Genomic DNA, 17,610 nt, shown 5'->3' on the forward strand with positions numbered 1-17,610 from the left:
TGCATGATGGTCACAAATTCCGTGCCTTTCCCTCACCTAAGACCGTCAAGTATGCTGAGGCATGCACGTCACCCGCCTCATTAGCGCGAACACATGTGTAGAGACCGGCATCACTCTCCTTCACTGCGGCAATCAGAAGATCACCTGGATCCAGCACCTGCAGACGCCCTGATGCCTCGACTGCTTTGTTATCTGAAAAAAGAAACCCCACGGGCTGTCTCCTCAGGACACCTGCACTACTTATGTAAACGGCTACACACGCGCACGTAAGTAAATGGCATACCAAGTGCACGTTCTTCAAAGACTGATGTAGACAAACAGAAATAACTTTATCACGTGAATCTGAGGCTACTCTTCCGTTCTTTGTTTCCATATTCTAACCACAGAAACTCATTTTCTCCATAAATAAATACAGATATAATTTTTCAATTCAATTAAAATTTTTAGACTAATTTTTGTCCTTACATTCACCCTCTGATTTAGTACCAGTAAATAATAATTTACTACTAATGTCATATTCTTAAATCTACTTACACGCTTCAACTTAACATAACAGCGCTAACCACAAGTCAGTGTAACTTAAAAAAAAACAAAGCTGTAACTTGTAACATCTTACGGGAAAAGTTACGTTTAATATCGGCAAAGCTTCCACATATCAACAGACATCCTACCCTTCCAGCACACAAACTGCGTCATAAGTTGCCTTGACTTTGACTATGTAACTTTATAAAATGTTTACGTTTCTCTTATTTTTGTCTTCTGTGGTTCACAGCATAAATTATGTAAATGTAAATTCAGAAATTCAACGAGTTAGTCTCATTCTAAGTTGTCTCACAACTAGATCTGGATAACAAACAAAATGGTTATGTTCGTGTAAAAGTAGAGAAGGTAATGTTTCTTCATAACAATTCGTACCGATTAATTTATTAAAAATTTTAATCGGCTGATATGTCTAATAACTTATGTCAAAGCAGGCGTACCTTGATAAATCCAAGTGATATTGGGAGTAGGTGCCCCGGCAGCTCGACAACTTATGGTCGCATCCTTCCCGTCCAGCACCGTCACATTTTGTGGGGGTGTTTCCATTATCGGAACAGCAGCTGTAAACATACATCACTTTCTACTACATTTAATAACAATTTTATCGCAAAAACATAAATTTCTTAGCCTGAATTTTATTGAACGGCGTTCTAAAAATCTTTCTTTGCAGCATAAACATAACATAGAGAAAGTGTTAATGACGAGTCTCCTTCTGGACAAAAACAGAAATTCACAATGTAATTATTCCAGTGGGGTTGCTGGAGGCAAAACTGACAAAGATGTGATAAATCTGAACTACGTCCCTGACTGAAATTAAATTCCACTAGTATCATCACCATTTATACCTAAGAAAATGAGATTGATTAAATTATCTGAAATACTTCAAAATGTTTTATATCATTCATAACAGATATGCAGATGAGATTTTACTGTGGAACTGTAAACAAAATATTAACTTCTAAAGTTACTCAGCGCTATCCTGCGGTAGACATGCAAGAATTACATATAAAAATTTCCTGTAAAAATCTTTGAATTAATCTGCTTTACTTCCTTTGCAAAATGCACTGGACTTTGAAGTTAACTAATGAAAAACAGGTTTAATTTCATTACAGAATATTTGACTTTCAAAGGCGTGGATACAACAATAATAATACGGCTATTGTAAAATCAAAACTTTGATGGTTAAATAAAAAAATCATCATCTCTTTCAAATAACATTTTGATATTAAATGAAGACTTGACTCTAAATGTTTTAACCTAACTTTTGATGGCAAAAGAAGTACAGAGACTCGGAACATGAGATTACTTACAAATATAGATCATAAAAGAATAAATACTCACCGTAATTACAAGTTCCAGCAATCGTAAAACGTAACTAAACTAAACATTCTATCAAAAATTTGTTGACTTTTATACATGCACACTAATACATGAGAAGATACATGACTGTATCCCATTCACAAAATCTTCAGAAAGGCGGACAATGTTACGACGATTTTCTCTAATTTTATCGTGAATTAAAGTTAACTCACGACTTAAATATGATTTTTTCTGTACTGCGTGTGGGTAAATAATATAATAAGTGATATTTATACCACAAACAAGATTAAAGAAATAAAATTGTCACAGGTATTCTCAGTAAAGGAGAACCCAAATATCACAAACATATTGTTTCCTAATTGTTTGAAATGTTAACAGTCATTTAATCCATTTTAAATGACTGAAGTCTTGGCAAAATATTGTTTAAAAACAGTTATTTAATGATCTATGCAATAATTTGATGCACAATATCAGCAACATCTTTCGGTTTAATTATTTGAATTGTAATAACTGACAGTTAATCCATTTGAATTCAAATTAAAACCTCGGTAAACTATTGTTTCAACGACCATTGTATAACAAATGCAATACGTAGTTCGACCGTGAATATTTAGAATGGAATATAGTCAACTATTTCTCATACTTGATGCAAGTGGCTAACTCCAAGCTGATGTCTCAAATGCGGACAACCGTCCCTAGGTGCTACACTAGACTATTCAACCGTGCAGGGCTAAATTCACACCAAACAAGCTTAAGCAAGTACGTGTTTCAGTGTGGTGATGGTGAATACTAAGCTACCCAAAATGCATCAGAAATAATTTCAAATCTTACGCCCGCTGCCATACGGCCCAAACGGTCTAGAATGGAGATCTGATTGCCGCACACGCACAATATTAGGTGCGACCCCACGCGTACTTCTGCTATGGCCCTCTGTTACGAGCCAAGAGAAACATAAACGAGTTGTAAAATTTTCAAATAACTCTTAAACAAACCAAACAAGCACATCATGTAGAACACTGCGTTGATTATTCTACAGATCAACAGACAGAATCTATTTAAATACCAGACACTGTATATGACATAACAACTTAACAGTACGAAAAACACTGCTGGTCGAAGCAGCGAAGACTAGGACATCCAGTCTTATACTCGCTCGCTCATAATACTAAATGAAACATTTTAAGATATGTTGAGATGGCTTGATTAAAAAAGATGCTGATTTAATAAATGTGTTACTATGACAACAAAAATAAAGCTGTGCTCAGAATAATACATCATACAGGTTTTGCTAAAATAAAAAAATAAAATGAAGGCCACCAATGCTTTATACTAAACAGCATAAGGAGGAATTTGTTACAGAACACTTCAATGACATTCTGCGCAAAGCCCTGGCATGAAAGCGAGCTTATGGTGACCAAGATTTCTACAGAACACACAATACAATTTGTGGCAAATTAAAATAAAGAAAATTGTGAGGCACAGAACAGAAACGATCCACCGGCTAAGGCACGGTCTGTGACTATTTCAGGCTGCAACATGTAAACATATGAAATTTTGGAAAACAATTTTTTTAAAAATCAATGATTATACAGCTAAGATTTTATATACATTTGTCTATTAAATTATGTAACCACCAGCACTGGGAATACTCATAATTTTATTTTACAGACTGAGTAAGACCATGATTCTATTTATCCAAAGTACTCATATATTTCCACCCAGCCTCCTCTACAATGGGTACCGGGGTCCTTTCCCGGGGGTAAAGCCGGCCGGGGCGTGATGCTGACCACTCACCCCCATCTAGTGCCGAGGTCAAGGAAGAGAGGAGCTATACCTCCACTCACCCCAAACGCCTACATGGCGTATAGTGGGACAAACTTTACTTTACTTTACTTACTCATATATTTTATTACTTACTTTTAACTTTTAGCCATGTGTAGATCGAATCTTCGCCTGCCTCATTAGCTGCGAGACACTGAAACATTCCTGAATCTTCCATCCTCAGCTTCTTAATAACCAGCGAACCATCTTCAACAACCGAATATCTGAAACATGAAATCTCATCACATTCGTGTACTTAGATCTGAAACTACTTCATTCAAAGTGTTCTTAAATAGGAAATGAAATTACCGCTTGATATTTATACATGGGGCATATTCAGCCTTTCTTATCAACCCACAGCTGCTGCGTAACACATGACGATTTACTGCAATTTCACGCCGATTTATTAAAAATTCTACAAACCTCTTATTGCAAACAGGTTCACAGGTTACTCAATTATTTTCTTTATCAAATTCCATTTGTTATTTACATTAATTATTACTTAAAATGTATTCAGCTGATAAATATTTTTTTTTAGTTTCAGATATGAATAAACAACGTCCCTTTATCTGTTAAGCGTATTCACATAATGCACGGAACACATTAAAATGCAAAACTATAAGCATTTATACTAAAGAAATATCAATATCCATAAAGTATTTCGATAATAATGTTGAGAGCACTGTAAAAAAAATCAAATACTCATAAAATGATGCCCCTCGACATATCAATTGTCAGCAGAAACTTTTCAAGACTTAAAAAGAGTTCTGCCTGTAGCACATAAGACGGTATTTCTTACCTGCGACTTACACCACGAGACCAACATTAAGGCTTAAATGGTGATCTCCGTACGTAACGCAATTCTTCAATAAAAACAGTAATTATTCACCTGTTGCCAGGAATAGTCTCAACTCTCTCCGTATTGCGGAACCACACGATGTTGGGACTCGGAACACCCACAGCCTCACAAGGCAGGGTCACTACGGTCCCGTATTCACCCAAAGTTTCAGGCCTCGTACTGCTTGCAAATGAAGGTTTCTCTGAAATTGAACGACGGACACATTTTTTCGGTGAAAGATTAAATTAAAATTATGTAGCGCTTGCTTCAAATCTTTCCAATCAATTTCTTTAAATACAATGTTTTTCAAAACTCTAAGTTACTCCCACACATAATTTCTAGTCTTAATCTCGGAGTGGAGGAACAAATTGACCCAGAAGTCTCGTCTACTGATCACGAGTTATAATGTGATCAGTGGCACAGCAGTATACAGCATTACAATGCATGAAGATGGACTGTGTTTCTTTTGATACGACACGCTCACCGAACCTCTTACAGTATTGCAACCATAACTCACTAACCTGAAACAGTGACAGTTGCACTCGCTGATACAGTCGGGAATCCGCCGCTGCGTAGTCGCACCTGGCAAGTATACTGGCCCGTATGGGTCAGTTTAGCACCGACTAGTGATAATGTCCTGTTCCACGGATCCTTAAAGACATACGGAATGCCAGAATTTTCTACCAAAATGCCATCCTTTAGCCAGAGCATCTCCAGTTCATGAAGTGGCCTGATATAAGGCATAACAAACACAGTGAGAATTTTAACCGTTAATAATGCAAAACATAAATCACGTAAAATCTACCACCTTGAAGATTTATGACACCGATACACCTTAACTTTGCGGTAATAGTAAAAGTGAGGAAAGTCTACGACCAATTATGGTTCACAGGATGAACAGCTGTCTCTATTGTAAACATCAGCATATTTGTACAGTGAAAACTGGCAAGTGCTCGGTCCGAGTCAAAATATTTTATAACTGTGCTCTACGGACATACCGACATACCTGGCATTAGCTAAGCACTGCAAATCAACAGCAGCTTCTCCTTTTACGATGTGCATGTCTTTCGGTTTCACGACGATCTCAGGTGCAATTTCTGCCGGCCCATCTCCCGTCACAGTCAGTCTTATGAAAGCGCTGTACTCTTCTCTTCCAATGTGCGGGTTAACTGCTTGTGCCCTATACGAATGAGAAACACAATTTTTATTCCCCCGAGTAAGTTTGCAAAATGCTACTCAGTAATTAACACTCGACTGAATATAATTTTGTAGGAAATACAATAAGATTTTTCAAGGAAGACCATACACCATGAAGTTAGATAACTATTCAGGTATAACCCATTCCAATTTCAGCTCATATTAATGAAGAAATGAATAAAATAAATCGTTTAGCATTTAAATGTTGATAATTTACATTCGACACACGTGTGGCTGTATCACTTCTGAGATAACTTCAAGGTCATGTCTATTTGCAAAAATTTCTCAACATTTTCTTATTTCACACTTTTATTCACCTGTATGCTTTTTGGTCAGAATCGCTCGCATCCAGAATAACAAGCTGATTATCTGCCGTGACAGCATATTTGCGACCGTATAACTGTGTCCCTCCATCCGTCAACCAAGTCACTAAAGGCGCAGGATGGCTTTCGATAACCGGCAGATCCAACACTGCTGCCTGCCCTGACGTCACGCTGACTTTTCGTTCAGTCGCATCTTCAAATGTTCCCATATCTGTAACAAACGTACTGTCGGCAATGGTAACCAAATTCCGCATAAGAAATAGAATGAGCATCCAGCCGGAGTAGTTCATTTAATACAGTGTCTAACCACAGACTGGACAACCGAAGACCGAACCCTGGCAGGGGCTAAGAATTTTCCTTCTAACCTCTGCATCCAGACTGGCTCTGGGAACCACATAACCTCCTATAGGATGGTACCGACTGCCAACTCTAAAATCCATTTTAATATAATCCTTTCCTACATCTACGTCTCTCCTCATCAGGTTCCATAACTACGACTCTGCTTCTATCTCTCATCTAACACAAGCCTTCTGCAGCCTTGACCTAGGCATTGTAATAACATGCAGAAGCGTACACATAATGCAGTTTTCTCCACGGTTCTGTTATTTTTTTAAGCTAAAATCATCGAACCAAACAAGATCATGGAACTGTACTCATCATTACTTAAACTACACAAAATAACATAAACATTCTAATTATCCTAACAAGGTCTAACAAATTCAAGATCTCACAAAGCAAAATGATCCAATCAGTTGTTTCCACTAATGTTACTTCGTCAAGACACATTTTATCACATTCTGAAGTTCAGCGAGAGATGTGTCAGTCTCGTTTTTACAATTTCACTCGTGCACTTAAAAAAAAAAATATACGGTTAACCACTCTTACGAAAGTCTGGGAAATAAAGTTTTAGTGTATACGTACATGCGACAGACACTGCAATCTTTTTACTAAAGATGGATCCTACATCATTTCGGGCGACACACTGGTAACTGCCGGTATCCCCACGCTGTGTCGTGTGAATTCTATAGAAATGTTCAGAAGAAAATTCCCCTAAAGCGACTCCATCCTTCAGCCACTGGTATCTGGGTTCAGGGTAGCCTAAAACAAGATCACGACTCTTAATACACACAACAAATTCAGAACGCTGTAGTCAAACAGCGATGTCAAATAATTCTATCAAGTTTCAAGCGCACACCATCCGAGCACATCAAAATAGCTTTCATGCGCATGAACGTAAATAGTTGGCACACTGAAAGCTTCGTCTGCAGAAAATTATGATATCAAGTTTTGTGACATAAATATTCCAGGTGAGATTTCAGGTTCTCACGTTTAGAATCAAAACGGCTCATCTTCCAGAAAGTAAATTGGTGGAAGTTCACTTAAAGGTTGAAGATTTCTGTCTTCTGGGTTGTTGCGCTGTGTAGTCTGGTCGATGTTAACCAACGTTTCAGAGGTCATACTGCCTCCATCATCAGGGCGATGAGTATAAAGATTTCTGTCTTCTGGGTTGATGCGCTGTGTAGTCTGGTCGATGTTAACCAACGTTTCAGAGGTCATACTGCCTCCATCATCAGGGCGATGAGTATGAAGATTTCTGTCTTCTGGGTTGTTGCGCTGTGTAGTCTCGTCGATGTTAACCAACGTTTCAGAGGTCATACTGCCTCCATCATCAGGGCGATGAGTATAAAGATTTCTGTCTTCTGGGTTGATGCGCTGTGTAGTCTGGTCGATGTTAACCAACGTTTCAGAGGTCATACTGCCTCCGTCATCAGAGTATGAAGATTTCCGTCTTCTGGGTTGTTGCGCTGTGTAGTCTGGTCGATGTTTACCAACGTTTCAGAGGTCATACTGCCTCCGTCATCAGGGCGATGAATATTCATCAACCAGACTACACAGCGCAACAACACAGAAGACAGAAATCTTCATACTCACCGCTGTGAAAACCTCAAATCTTCCACTCAAAGGTTCTTGCTGCCTCCATCATCAGGGTAACAAGCCAGTTTTTTGTTTGTTTAGAAATAAGAATGAGATGAACAAGTAACAATAAGTCATAAGAAAAATGTTAACTTGAGAAACATTCAATTAGAATCAAATACCATTTTAATTCGAAAGTTAAAACAATATTAAAAAAATGTTTTCTAATCCTAAAGACGAAATGAGATCACAAATGGCAACCACTGCAAAACTGTATCACTATCACAGGGGCGCACAATGAACGTATCCGGCTCCGGAAGTGATCTGCTTGCAAATGTGGGGTTTCCGTGAAAGGTCTACTCCAGGGGTGACCAACCCGTTGGTCACGATCCAAAGGGAAGAATTATTTCGAAAATATACATCTAAAACCATGGCGTGTATTTACGCGAATCTATGAAATATGCAATTAAAAATACAACAAAAAAATTGCGCCAGATATAACCCTTTAAAGCCCACAGAGCATGTATGGCTTTCGAATAATTGTCAGCGTAAACAGCGATTATTTCCTTAAACAGCGTTAACCAGTTGATCTACGTAATGGTGAAGTGTAGTGTTTTCTTCGCGGTACGGGCTGAATTCTTAAATATTATGCACGCAGTGCGTGTCTCATTATAAACAGCGATTATCTCCTTAAACAGCGTTAACCAGTTGATCTTTGTAATGGTGAAGTGCAGTGTTTTCTTCGCGGTACGGACTGAATTCTTAAATATTATGCACGCAGTGCGTGTCTCATTATAAACAGCGATTATTTCCTTAAACAGTGTTAACCAGCTGATCTTTGTAATGGTGAAGTGTAGTGTTTTCTTCGCGGTACGGACTGAATTCTTAAATATGATTCAGAAGAGCACAAGCCCACAGTAATAACAGTACGCCGCTGAAATGCAACGATATCCATCCACATTGTGGACTGCGACGCCATGAAATGTTGTAAATTACCGACGTTTCGGGGAGAGAGAAAAAAAAACAAATTTTGGCAAGAACGGCGGTAACTGACCCACAAAATCACCTCCGTGCAAGCCTCAAACATCAACTGAATGCAATGATGTTTTCTAAGGCGATGAGATCCGTGTTTAGAACGTTTAGGAGACTGGCTCTGCCTCCATCATCAGGGTCGATGTCGTCCACCTTTATGATGGAGGCAAGTACAGTTTCCGAAACACTAAACAACGAGATCCACTCTAATTTCATTAGATTCTTTAAAACTGTAAAAAAAAAATACATCCATAAGCACGAACTCAATTCGATAACGAAGTTTGGCAGTGACAAAAGACGACAGGCTTGCGTGCTGAAAGAAATGGTCTCCCCTGGCCCGCATACGCGTGACAGACATCGGGTTTCACTTAGTCCTCATATTTGGGATGTGCTTGTTCAAAACAGAGGGGCAGATGAAGGGTTGAGTGAAGAACCCATATAAAAACAATTATCAAAGGAAAGAACTTGTCACAAAACGTGGCATTTATAAACCAAATGAGGTCGACAGTCGAATTTCCATCTGGTGAACGCAAAATAAAAACTTCTTATACCACGCGCTGTTGGCAGAGAGCCTTTTATCGACCCACTGGTACACTATCGTACGAAAATAATTTTGTATCCAGAATAACATTAATTTAACTAAGGTTATACCGAATTTTGTAATTTATAAGAAAACTAAAGCAAATTCAGAGTAAAAAAAACCCACCAAAAATTACCCGAAGACCCCAAAATGTCCAAGCTCATGCTAAGACAAAGACGAGCATTGACGATGGCGAAAGACCACGTCGCCATTTTATCTGTGGCCTAGTTGGGTGCTTCATAATGTGTTTTACTTAAGTTCAGATCCACTGAAGGAGATAACGTGGTACATAGCACTCACAGAATATCACTGTATTTCATCAGTGCTTTGAGGTCGAAGTTCATCTAAGTCTGAAGACTGGGTCCCGTACCACAAAGAAAACACAACAGAGTGTATTTATGTGTTTCGTGCGATTCTCATTATAAACAGCGATTATTTCCTTAAACAGCGTTAACCAATTGATCTACGTAATGGTGAAGTGTCGTGTTTTCTTCGCGGTACGGACTGGATTCGTAAATATTACACGCGAAATGTGGCTTCAAAGGGTTAACCAGTTGATATTTGTAATGGTGAAGAGTTGTGTTTTCTTCGCGGTACGGACTGGATTCGTAAATATTATACGCGAAATGTGGCTTCAAAGGGTTAACCAGTTGATATTTGTAATGGCGAAGAGTTGTTTTCTTCGCGGTACGGACTGGATTCTTAAATATTATACGCGAAATGACGCTTCAAAGTGTTAAGAACGGGGACTACTGGACTTTTGTGTCTGAGCTCCACCCGGCCTGAGAGTAATCGAATCCGAGAGAGTCAACAGATGATGGCAGCGCGTTCATACCTACGAAAACAAAAATTATTTAGCTCTTGGCAAAATAATTCATCGAGATGACAGCACAAGCCGAAACGATGTGCTAAATTATACAAAGACGCCTTAATATAATGCCGCATCCTGTCTGAATGCGTGGTAACAACGGATGGCTGCCATGAGCGTGTCATTTAACGATCGAACGCGAATGTCGACATATGGTTTTGGATAGGGGTTTTGAATACTTCGTTACGAGTGGCTTGCTTACAAAGGGCATCCGGCGTGGTCGCCTGCAGGGTAGGCACACTGCGCAGCTGAGAGGAAAGTAATTAAAAAGTAAATATGGCATCTTCCGTTGACTCCAGACTATCGTAACATCGCAATGACGTACCAGAACACCAAGTTACTTTAATGAGTATTTATACCTTGTGAACTATTCGGAGCACAAACTGAAAATCGCTCAACATTTCAAGAAAATCCGAAGTCTTTTATGGAATAAGGTGTGCAATTATTTAATCTTTCCACCCGTAACACAGTCACTTCCAAGCACATCCGATTTCATTGTTAACGATTGAATAAATTAAACAATAAGATGATAGAGTTGCGTCATATTGTGAAAATATATATTTAATTAATTAATCCAAATGTAAATCGAATGTTTCGATAAGGAGCATCACATGGTATTTCAACTATCTTAATTTTAAATTTTAAATTGTGATTAGACGGATAAGATTAATTAATTAATTAAATTAAACAATGTAACAGGAGGCTTCCTTTGGCATAGCCTAGAATGTCGTCTGTTCAACAACAAAACGTCCTCACAACCCACGGATGCTGCTAAGGAGTTACGTAATATGTACAAAAACACGTCGAAAAACTGGGGGGCATTGCAACGGTAACCTAGGAGCTATTAAACTGGTTTAGGATGCCATTACACAACCTTCCCTGCTAAATGTGGACCTCTTTCTTCCGTGTTTACATAAAAATATCACGAATACTTTAAAATCCGCAGTTGGCTGTACTGGTATCAATGCACAGGACCACTTTCCCATGTTCCATTAACTCTAAAACCAGTGGCAACTGCTTCAACTGCACAGCCTCCATCTATGGGTGTCGTAAGATTTTTCAGCGTAAACACCGATCATTTCCTTAAACAGCGTTAACCAGTTGATCTTCGTAATGGTGAAGTGTAGTGTTTTCTTCGCGGGACGGACTGAATCTTTAAATATTATATACGCAGTGTGTCTCATTATAAACAGCGATTATTACCTTAAACAGCGTTAACCAGTTGATCTACGTAATGGTGAAGTGTAGTGTTTTCTTCGCGGTACGGACTCTCTGTTTAAATATTATATACACAGTGTCTCATTATAAATAATAAATTGATCTTGTGTACTTTGGTCGACAAATTATTTGGTTATGTTTTACGAGCTGATGTCCTGGAATTAAATTCTTTCCGTTTGGTTATAAATTTAGTGGCGAATGGTGTATGCTTCGGTCATGAATATTAACAGATTTTCTTCCTTAAAATATGATAAAGTGATCATGATCTATTTTTAAAATTCCGTACAAGCACGATTCACGAAATATGATTCCCATCACCAAGGAATCAAATCACGAACAGACATCCAATGCATTTACGTCACTCAAGCTTGGTTTAACTTCGCTGAAAGTCCTTAAACATAATCATCTGTCTTGTTACAAGTGGATGTCATAAGCCACTGCAGAATTTTGACTAAATTTCAACGGGTTCAGTCTAGTCATCGTCAGAACACAGAAGACCACCTCATCCTAAGAATCACGAACCTCATTCAGGCACGATCTGAAGCGTTTTACGATGCGATAAATGAACACTTTGTCTATTAATGATAAGACTTGTGGTACTAAGTGGCCGTGGCAGACTTAATTTTGTGTCTCTAAGGCTAGGGACCCACTGACGCGACTAGTCGCGCGCGGTTTATTGAATCGCGTGCGGCAAGTCGCGCGCGGTTTATGAACTTGCGCGACTACGCGCGACAAGCATTTATCAGAATTTAAATGGAGGTTGAAGAGAGAGCAGCCCCTACTGTTCTATCATGTCCGTCGTGGGAAAAAGCGAAGTCGACGATACTGGACACATCCCATGTTCTTGGAACGTTCCACAAAAGGCGCATTCCATCTGCTGTAAAATGACGTACGCAAACACGACGAGAAGTTTTTTCAACTACACAAGAATGAGTGTGAAACCGTTCGACCAACTGTTACAACTGATCAGGGAGGAAATAGAAGGAACGGATACAAATTTTCGCCAGAGAATATGCCCTGAAGAAAATGTCATGGTCACTTTAAGGTATGCAAAATTTATTTCAGTTATTCATTTAAATATCTCCACCTAGTCTGAACCCTGAGACAGAGTTTCCAGCGACACAGCAGAACTCTCCAAGGAGTGGTCTGAGGTTGATAACTCTGAATCAACCCGATCAGTTCAATCTTAGCCGTACTTTGCCGCGCGCGACAGCTCTGTGCCGCATGTGTCCTAAACTTAACCGCGCGCGACTCGGCAGTCGCGCCGCGCCAGTGGGTTTTGCAGCTACAAAAAGCAATACAAAGCACACGGCTATAAAAGTAACGAACTTCAACCAGAGCGAACTCAGTGACGCTGTAGGTCGCACGCGGGAGCCGGAGCTGTATGTGAGTTGCCTGTATTCCATATGGCAATGTCCGAGAAATCTTTTGACATAGAGTTGTTCATTATGGAAATTGATGAACGACCAGCACTGTGGAACAGCGGTATGAAGGAATATAGTGATAAAATATAAGAAAAACTTTGTGGGAAATGGTTAATATTTTAAAATCAAGTCTTCAAGCTAGACAAGAAAGCGAACACCACGACTCTGATAAATTATTTTTGTTGTCGCTTCTGGATGACTTCTAAATAATACCAGACTACTGCAAAAGTACGGCTAAAATTGAACTGATCAAGTTGATTCAGAGTTATCAACCTCAACTTGTTTTCTCAGCATACCATTCACACAATGAGAATTATCCCAATTCACGGACTGCAATCAAAAATGCTGCTCATCGCACCATCCACAACGTGGTTATTATTCTACCTCCTATCCGGACAGGCCGTCAACATCAGACCACTCCTTGGAGAATTCTGCTGTATCGCTGGAAACTCTGTCTCAGGCTGCGGTCACACTGGAAGCGTATTCGCGCGAGTCTTCAGTATGAAAATGGAGCTAGAGGAAGAGAACCGTTTGCTTAAGTTTTTAGTAGCTGGAAGGAACGCACGACGATGTTGGATGAATGATATTTACCAAAACAGAAGTGAATGTGAATTCCACACAAGTTTTGATAAATTGCTTTCATGACTATTACAGGATGTCGTTGAATACATACCAGTACATATTAAATGCTACTGAGGAAGCAATTTAAAAGCAGAGTAATTTCCAACACTGTATTTCACCATCAGAACGCTGATGAATTCTTTGATAGATGAAAATTTCCTAATTGTGTGGGCTACATTGATAGGAAACATATCCGTTTGAAATGTCCAGAAAAATCGGGGACGCAGTTTTATAATTACAAACCATTTTTTCCATTGTTTTGCAAGCTGTTTGTGACGCAAACTGTAAATTTGTGTATGTTGATATAGGCTGGCACGGAAAACAGAGTGATGGAGGAACCTTCGCTGCATCAAGTTTTTACATACCCCTCGAAAATGGATCATTGAAATTGCCACAAATTGCAAATCTTCCTCATGTTTTATTAGGTGATGACGCGTATCCTTTAAAGACTTATCTGATGAAACCATATCCAAAAAGAGATTTATCAAGGGAAGAACACATGTATAATTACAGACTCTCCGGAGCACGGAGATCAGTAGAATGTGCCTTCGGTATAATTGCAGCCAATTACTCTGAACCAGATAAAGCTGATTTAATCGTAAAGTGCATATGCTTGTTACATAATATTGAGAAGGAAAGTATTTATGATCCATCAATATACATCTATTCGCGCGAATGGAAACAAACATGTTTGAACGACGAGCGATAACCTCGCTCGCAGTGTGACCGGTTACAGGCCTTGTAACGTGTTTGGTAGTTCGCCCGAACTCGCCCGATAACGCCCGACCGTCAGTTCGCGCGAATACGCTTGCAGTGACCGCAGCTTCAGGGTTCAGACTAGGTGGAGATATTTAAATGAATAATTAAAAATTGATGTGTGATAACTGAAATAAATTTTGCATACCTTAAAGTGACCATGACATTTTCTTCAGGGCATATGCTCTGGCGAAAAGTTGTATCCGTTCCTTATATTTCCTCCCTGATCAGTTGTAACAGTTGGTCGAACGATTTCACACTCATTCTTGTGTAGTTGAAAAACTTCTCGTTGTGTTTGCGTAAGTCGTCGTACAGCAGATGGAATGCACCCCCCGTGGAACGTTCCAAGAACATGGGATGCGTCCAGCATCGTCGACCCCGCCCCCTCCCACGACGGACATGATAGAACAGTAGGGGCCGCTCTCTCTTCAACCTCCATTCAAACACCGATAAACGCTTGTCGCGCGCAGTCGCGCGACTTCACAAACCGCGCGCGACCCGCCGCGCGCGATTCAATAAACCGCGCGCGAGTCGCGCGCGGCGAGTCGCGCGCGGCTAGTCGCGCCAGTGGGTCCCTAGCCTTAGAGACAAAATAAACATCTGAACAGCCTCACTCTTGACTTACGTCGATAACACGGCATTTTAAATCTGTGACGTCATTTGTTGGATGTCTGTGAATGATGAACTGAAAAGGATTTTGAAAAATAAAATGTACTGGCTTGTATGTCTGGAAGAACTGAGTAAAACCACGAAGAGGTCGTCCCTAACACAAAGAAGAAATATGCTCTTTAGACCGAGAATTTTGATACACAGAGAAGCTGAGTAAAACCATGACAGACAGCAAGTACCAATGCAGAGGTACGATCCACAAATACAGACTCCTGAGGCAAACGTCTGAAGACGGGACATTTAATATTCTCTAAACGGCTGTCGCACCTCCGCAGCGAAGTACCTCCCCTGAAGATCTTTGGAGCAACCATCCCCCGGGTAAATGAAGCCGCAAACTCACCTACAGATCACACATAAGTAAAGCAGTGTGCAGAGCCAACCATAGGCTTAGCCAACTCTACCCAATCCTTAACAAGTCCTCCTCCATCAACATTAACCTAGCACTTACAATCTATAAGACACTCCTCCGCCCAATAATAACGTACGCGGCCCCTGCATGGGGACACGCGGCCAAAACTCACATTAGTAAGCTCCAAGTTTTTCAGAACAAGGTGCTCAGAATTATAACGAAACTCCCAAGGGTAACGTCAATCGAAATTTTACATGAGCAAACTGGCATGGAGACGTTCCGCAACCATGTCAGGAAGCTAGCAAACAAATTTTATACTAAAAGTCAAGCGAGTGAGAACTCCCAAATTAGGCAGGTAGGTCAATATGACCCCATTTACGATAAATACCAGCGACCGCGGGCCCTACTAGGGGGCTGATCCTGCACATACCCCACAAATTACACACATTTAAATAAAGTAAAGTCCATTTTGGGCAAAACCCTACTGATTTTAGCCAGCCGTTCATCGGAGGACGCTCCAGCGGAACTCCTGCCATGGACCAGACCACGAAACCATCAGCTGAAGAAGACCACGGAAACACGGATGACCTGCATCCATCATATTGTGTTGTATTATTACACCAAATGTACCTGACTTTATCAATAAAGCCCATGGCACAAGTTAGGGAAGCCTAGGGGTCGTACTAATCTCTCTTTTGTCCGCCGGACCGCTGGCTAGTAGTCAGCGCGCACCCGGAAGGTCCTGCGACCGGCCATCTCGACACAGGTTTTCCTTGGTTTTCCTCTGTCTTCAAGCAAATGCTGAGATGGTTCCCAAGTTCCAAGTTGCCACTGCAAGCTTCTCATGCAGCCCTCCCGATTTAAATTAATCAAAATGTACCACCCCTTAACGCCGTCAAAATTTACCCCCCCTCCCCTCAGTAGGAACTTCTAAATTATGTATTAAACTTCCAAATTAATAGCCTCAGCTTTCTCTAATACAAAATTCAAAATTCCGTCTTTTATGCCAATCATCACACTAACGCCTTCACTCTTACTTTATCCTTAACAGAAGGACGAGCGGGCATTGCCTGGGAACCTTCTAGCTATAAGATGCTCTTTCTCCCCCCCAGATATCGAAGTGTCTCTCACTTCTCCCCCACCAATTTCCTCTTTCTCTCTCTCTCTCATCTCATTATAAACAGCGATTATTACCTTAAACAGCGTTAACCAGTTGAGAGAGAGAGAGAGAAGAGAGAAAGTGGGGGGGGAGTAGCGATAGGCACTACTGTTATAAATGGGGGAGGGGTATAAAGTTGGTTGTGGGCTACGAAGGTTCCCAGGCAGCGCCCGCTCGTCCTTCTGGTATGAATAAGTTTAGTGAGGACAAGGGATTTAGGAGACAGGATGGGGTAAGAAATAGGGTAGGGGGGGGGAGTTGATTCGGGTCTTTGCGTTAATTTTGAATTTTGATATTGGCCTTGGGGGTGGCGTTAGGAATAATTCTTAACCAGTTGATCTTCGTAATGGTGAAGTGTAGTGTTTTCTTCGCGGTACGGACTCTCTGTTTAAATATTATATACGCAGCGTGTCTCATTATAAACAGCGATTATTACCTTAAACAGCGTTAACCAGTTGATCTTCGTAATGGTGAAGTGTAGTGTTTTCTTCGCGGTACGGACTCTCTGTTTAAATATTATATACGCAGCGTGTCTCATTATAAACAGCGATTATTACCTTAAACAGCGTTAACCAGTTGATCTTCGTAATGGTGAAGTGTAGTGTTTTCTTCGCGGTACGGACTCTCTGTTTAAATATTATATACGCAGTGTGTCTCATTATAAACAGCGATTATTACCTTAAACAGCGTTAACCAGTTGATCTTCGTAATGGTGAAGTGTAGTGTTTTCTTCGCGGTACGGACTGGATTCTTAATTACTCAGGCGAGCTTCGGCCGTAAAGGGTTAGAACAAATACGTCCTCACTCCGATTCCCGCAGACATATTTATGAATGCACAATATGCAAGTAAACAACAGCCAAGAGAGTTAAATGACGTCACTTACCTATCGCCTCGCACTGCAGAATCTTCGTTCTCCCTTCGCTGACAATGCTGTCGGACGAGGAAGGCTCTATCGTAATTCGCGGGGCCTGCAGCAAATC

At 40.3% G+C, this 17,610-nt stretch overlaps 1 protein-coding gene across 2 annotated transcripts in view; it reads right to left on the bottom strand.

Annotated features, from left to right (window-relative positions):
- The window catches only part of sdk (sidekick cell adhesion molecule), a 61,946-nt gene that overhangs the window by 19,540 nt on the left and 24,796 nt on the right, over nucleotides 1-17,610 (bottom strand). For both annotated transcript variants that reach the window (XM_087348975.1, XM_087348974.1), the window contains exons 2-10: nucleotides 17,514-17,609; nucleotides 6,961-7,137; nucleotides 6,034-6,250; nucleotides 5,526-5,699; nucleotides 5,041-5,249; nucleotides 4,571-4,721; nucleotides 3,778-3,905; nucleotides 981-1,100; nucleotides 37-192 (exon numbers count right to left, since the gene is read on the bottom strand). In XM_087348975.1, coding sequence (XP_087205101.1) covers nucleotides 37-192; nucleotides 981-1,100; nucleotides 3,778-3,905; nucleotides 4,571-4,721; nucleotides 5,041-5,249; nucleotides 5,526-5,699; nucleotides 6,034-6,250; nucleotides 6,961-7,137; nucleotides 17,514-17,609 — 1,428 coding nt within the window. The remainder of the gene's footprint in view (nucleotides 1-36; nucleotides 193-980; nucleotides 1,101-3,777; nucleotides 3,906-4,570; nucleotides 4,722-5,040; nucleotides 5,250-5,525; nucleotides 5,700-6,033; nucleotides 6,251-6,960; nucleotides 7,138-17,513; nucleotide 17,610) is intronic.

This window comes from Zootermopsis nevadensis, unplaced genomic scaffold (genome assembly GCF_977971745.1).
Source record: "Zootermopsis nevadensis isolate Lab colony 2312 unplaced genomic scaffold, Znev_1.0 Znev_ptg000015l, whole genome shotgun sequence".
Classification (NCBI taxonomy): domain Eukaryota; kingdom Metazoa; phylum Arthropoda; class Insecta; order Blattodea; family Termopsidae; genus Zootermopsis; species Zootermopsis nevadensis.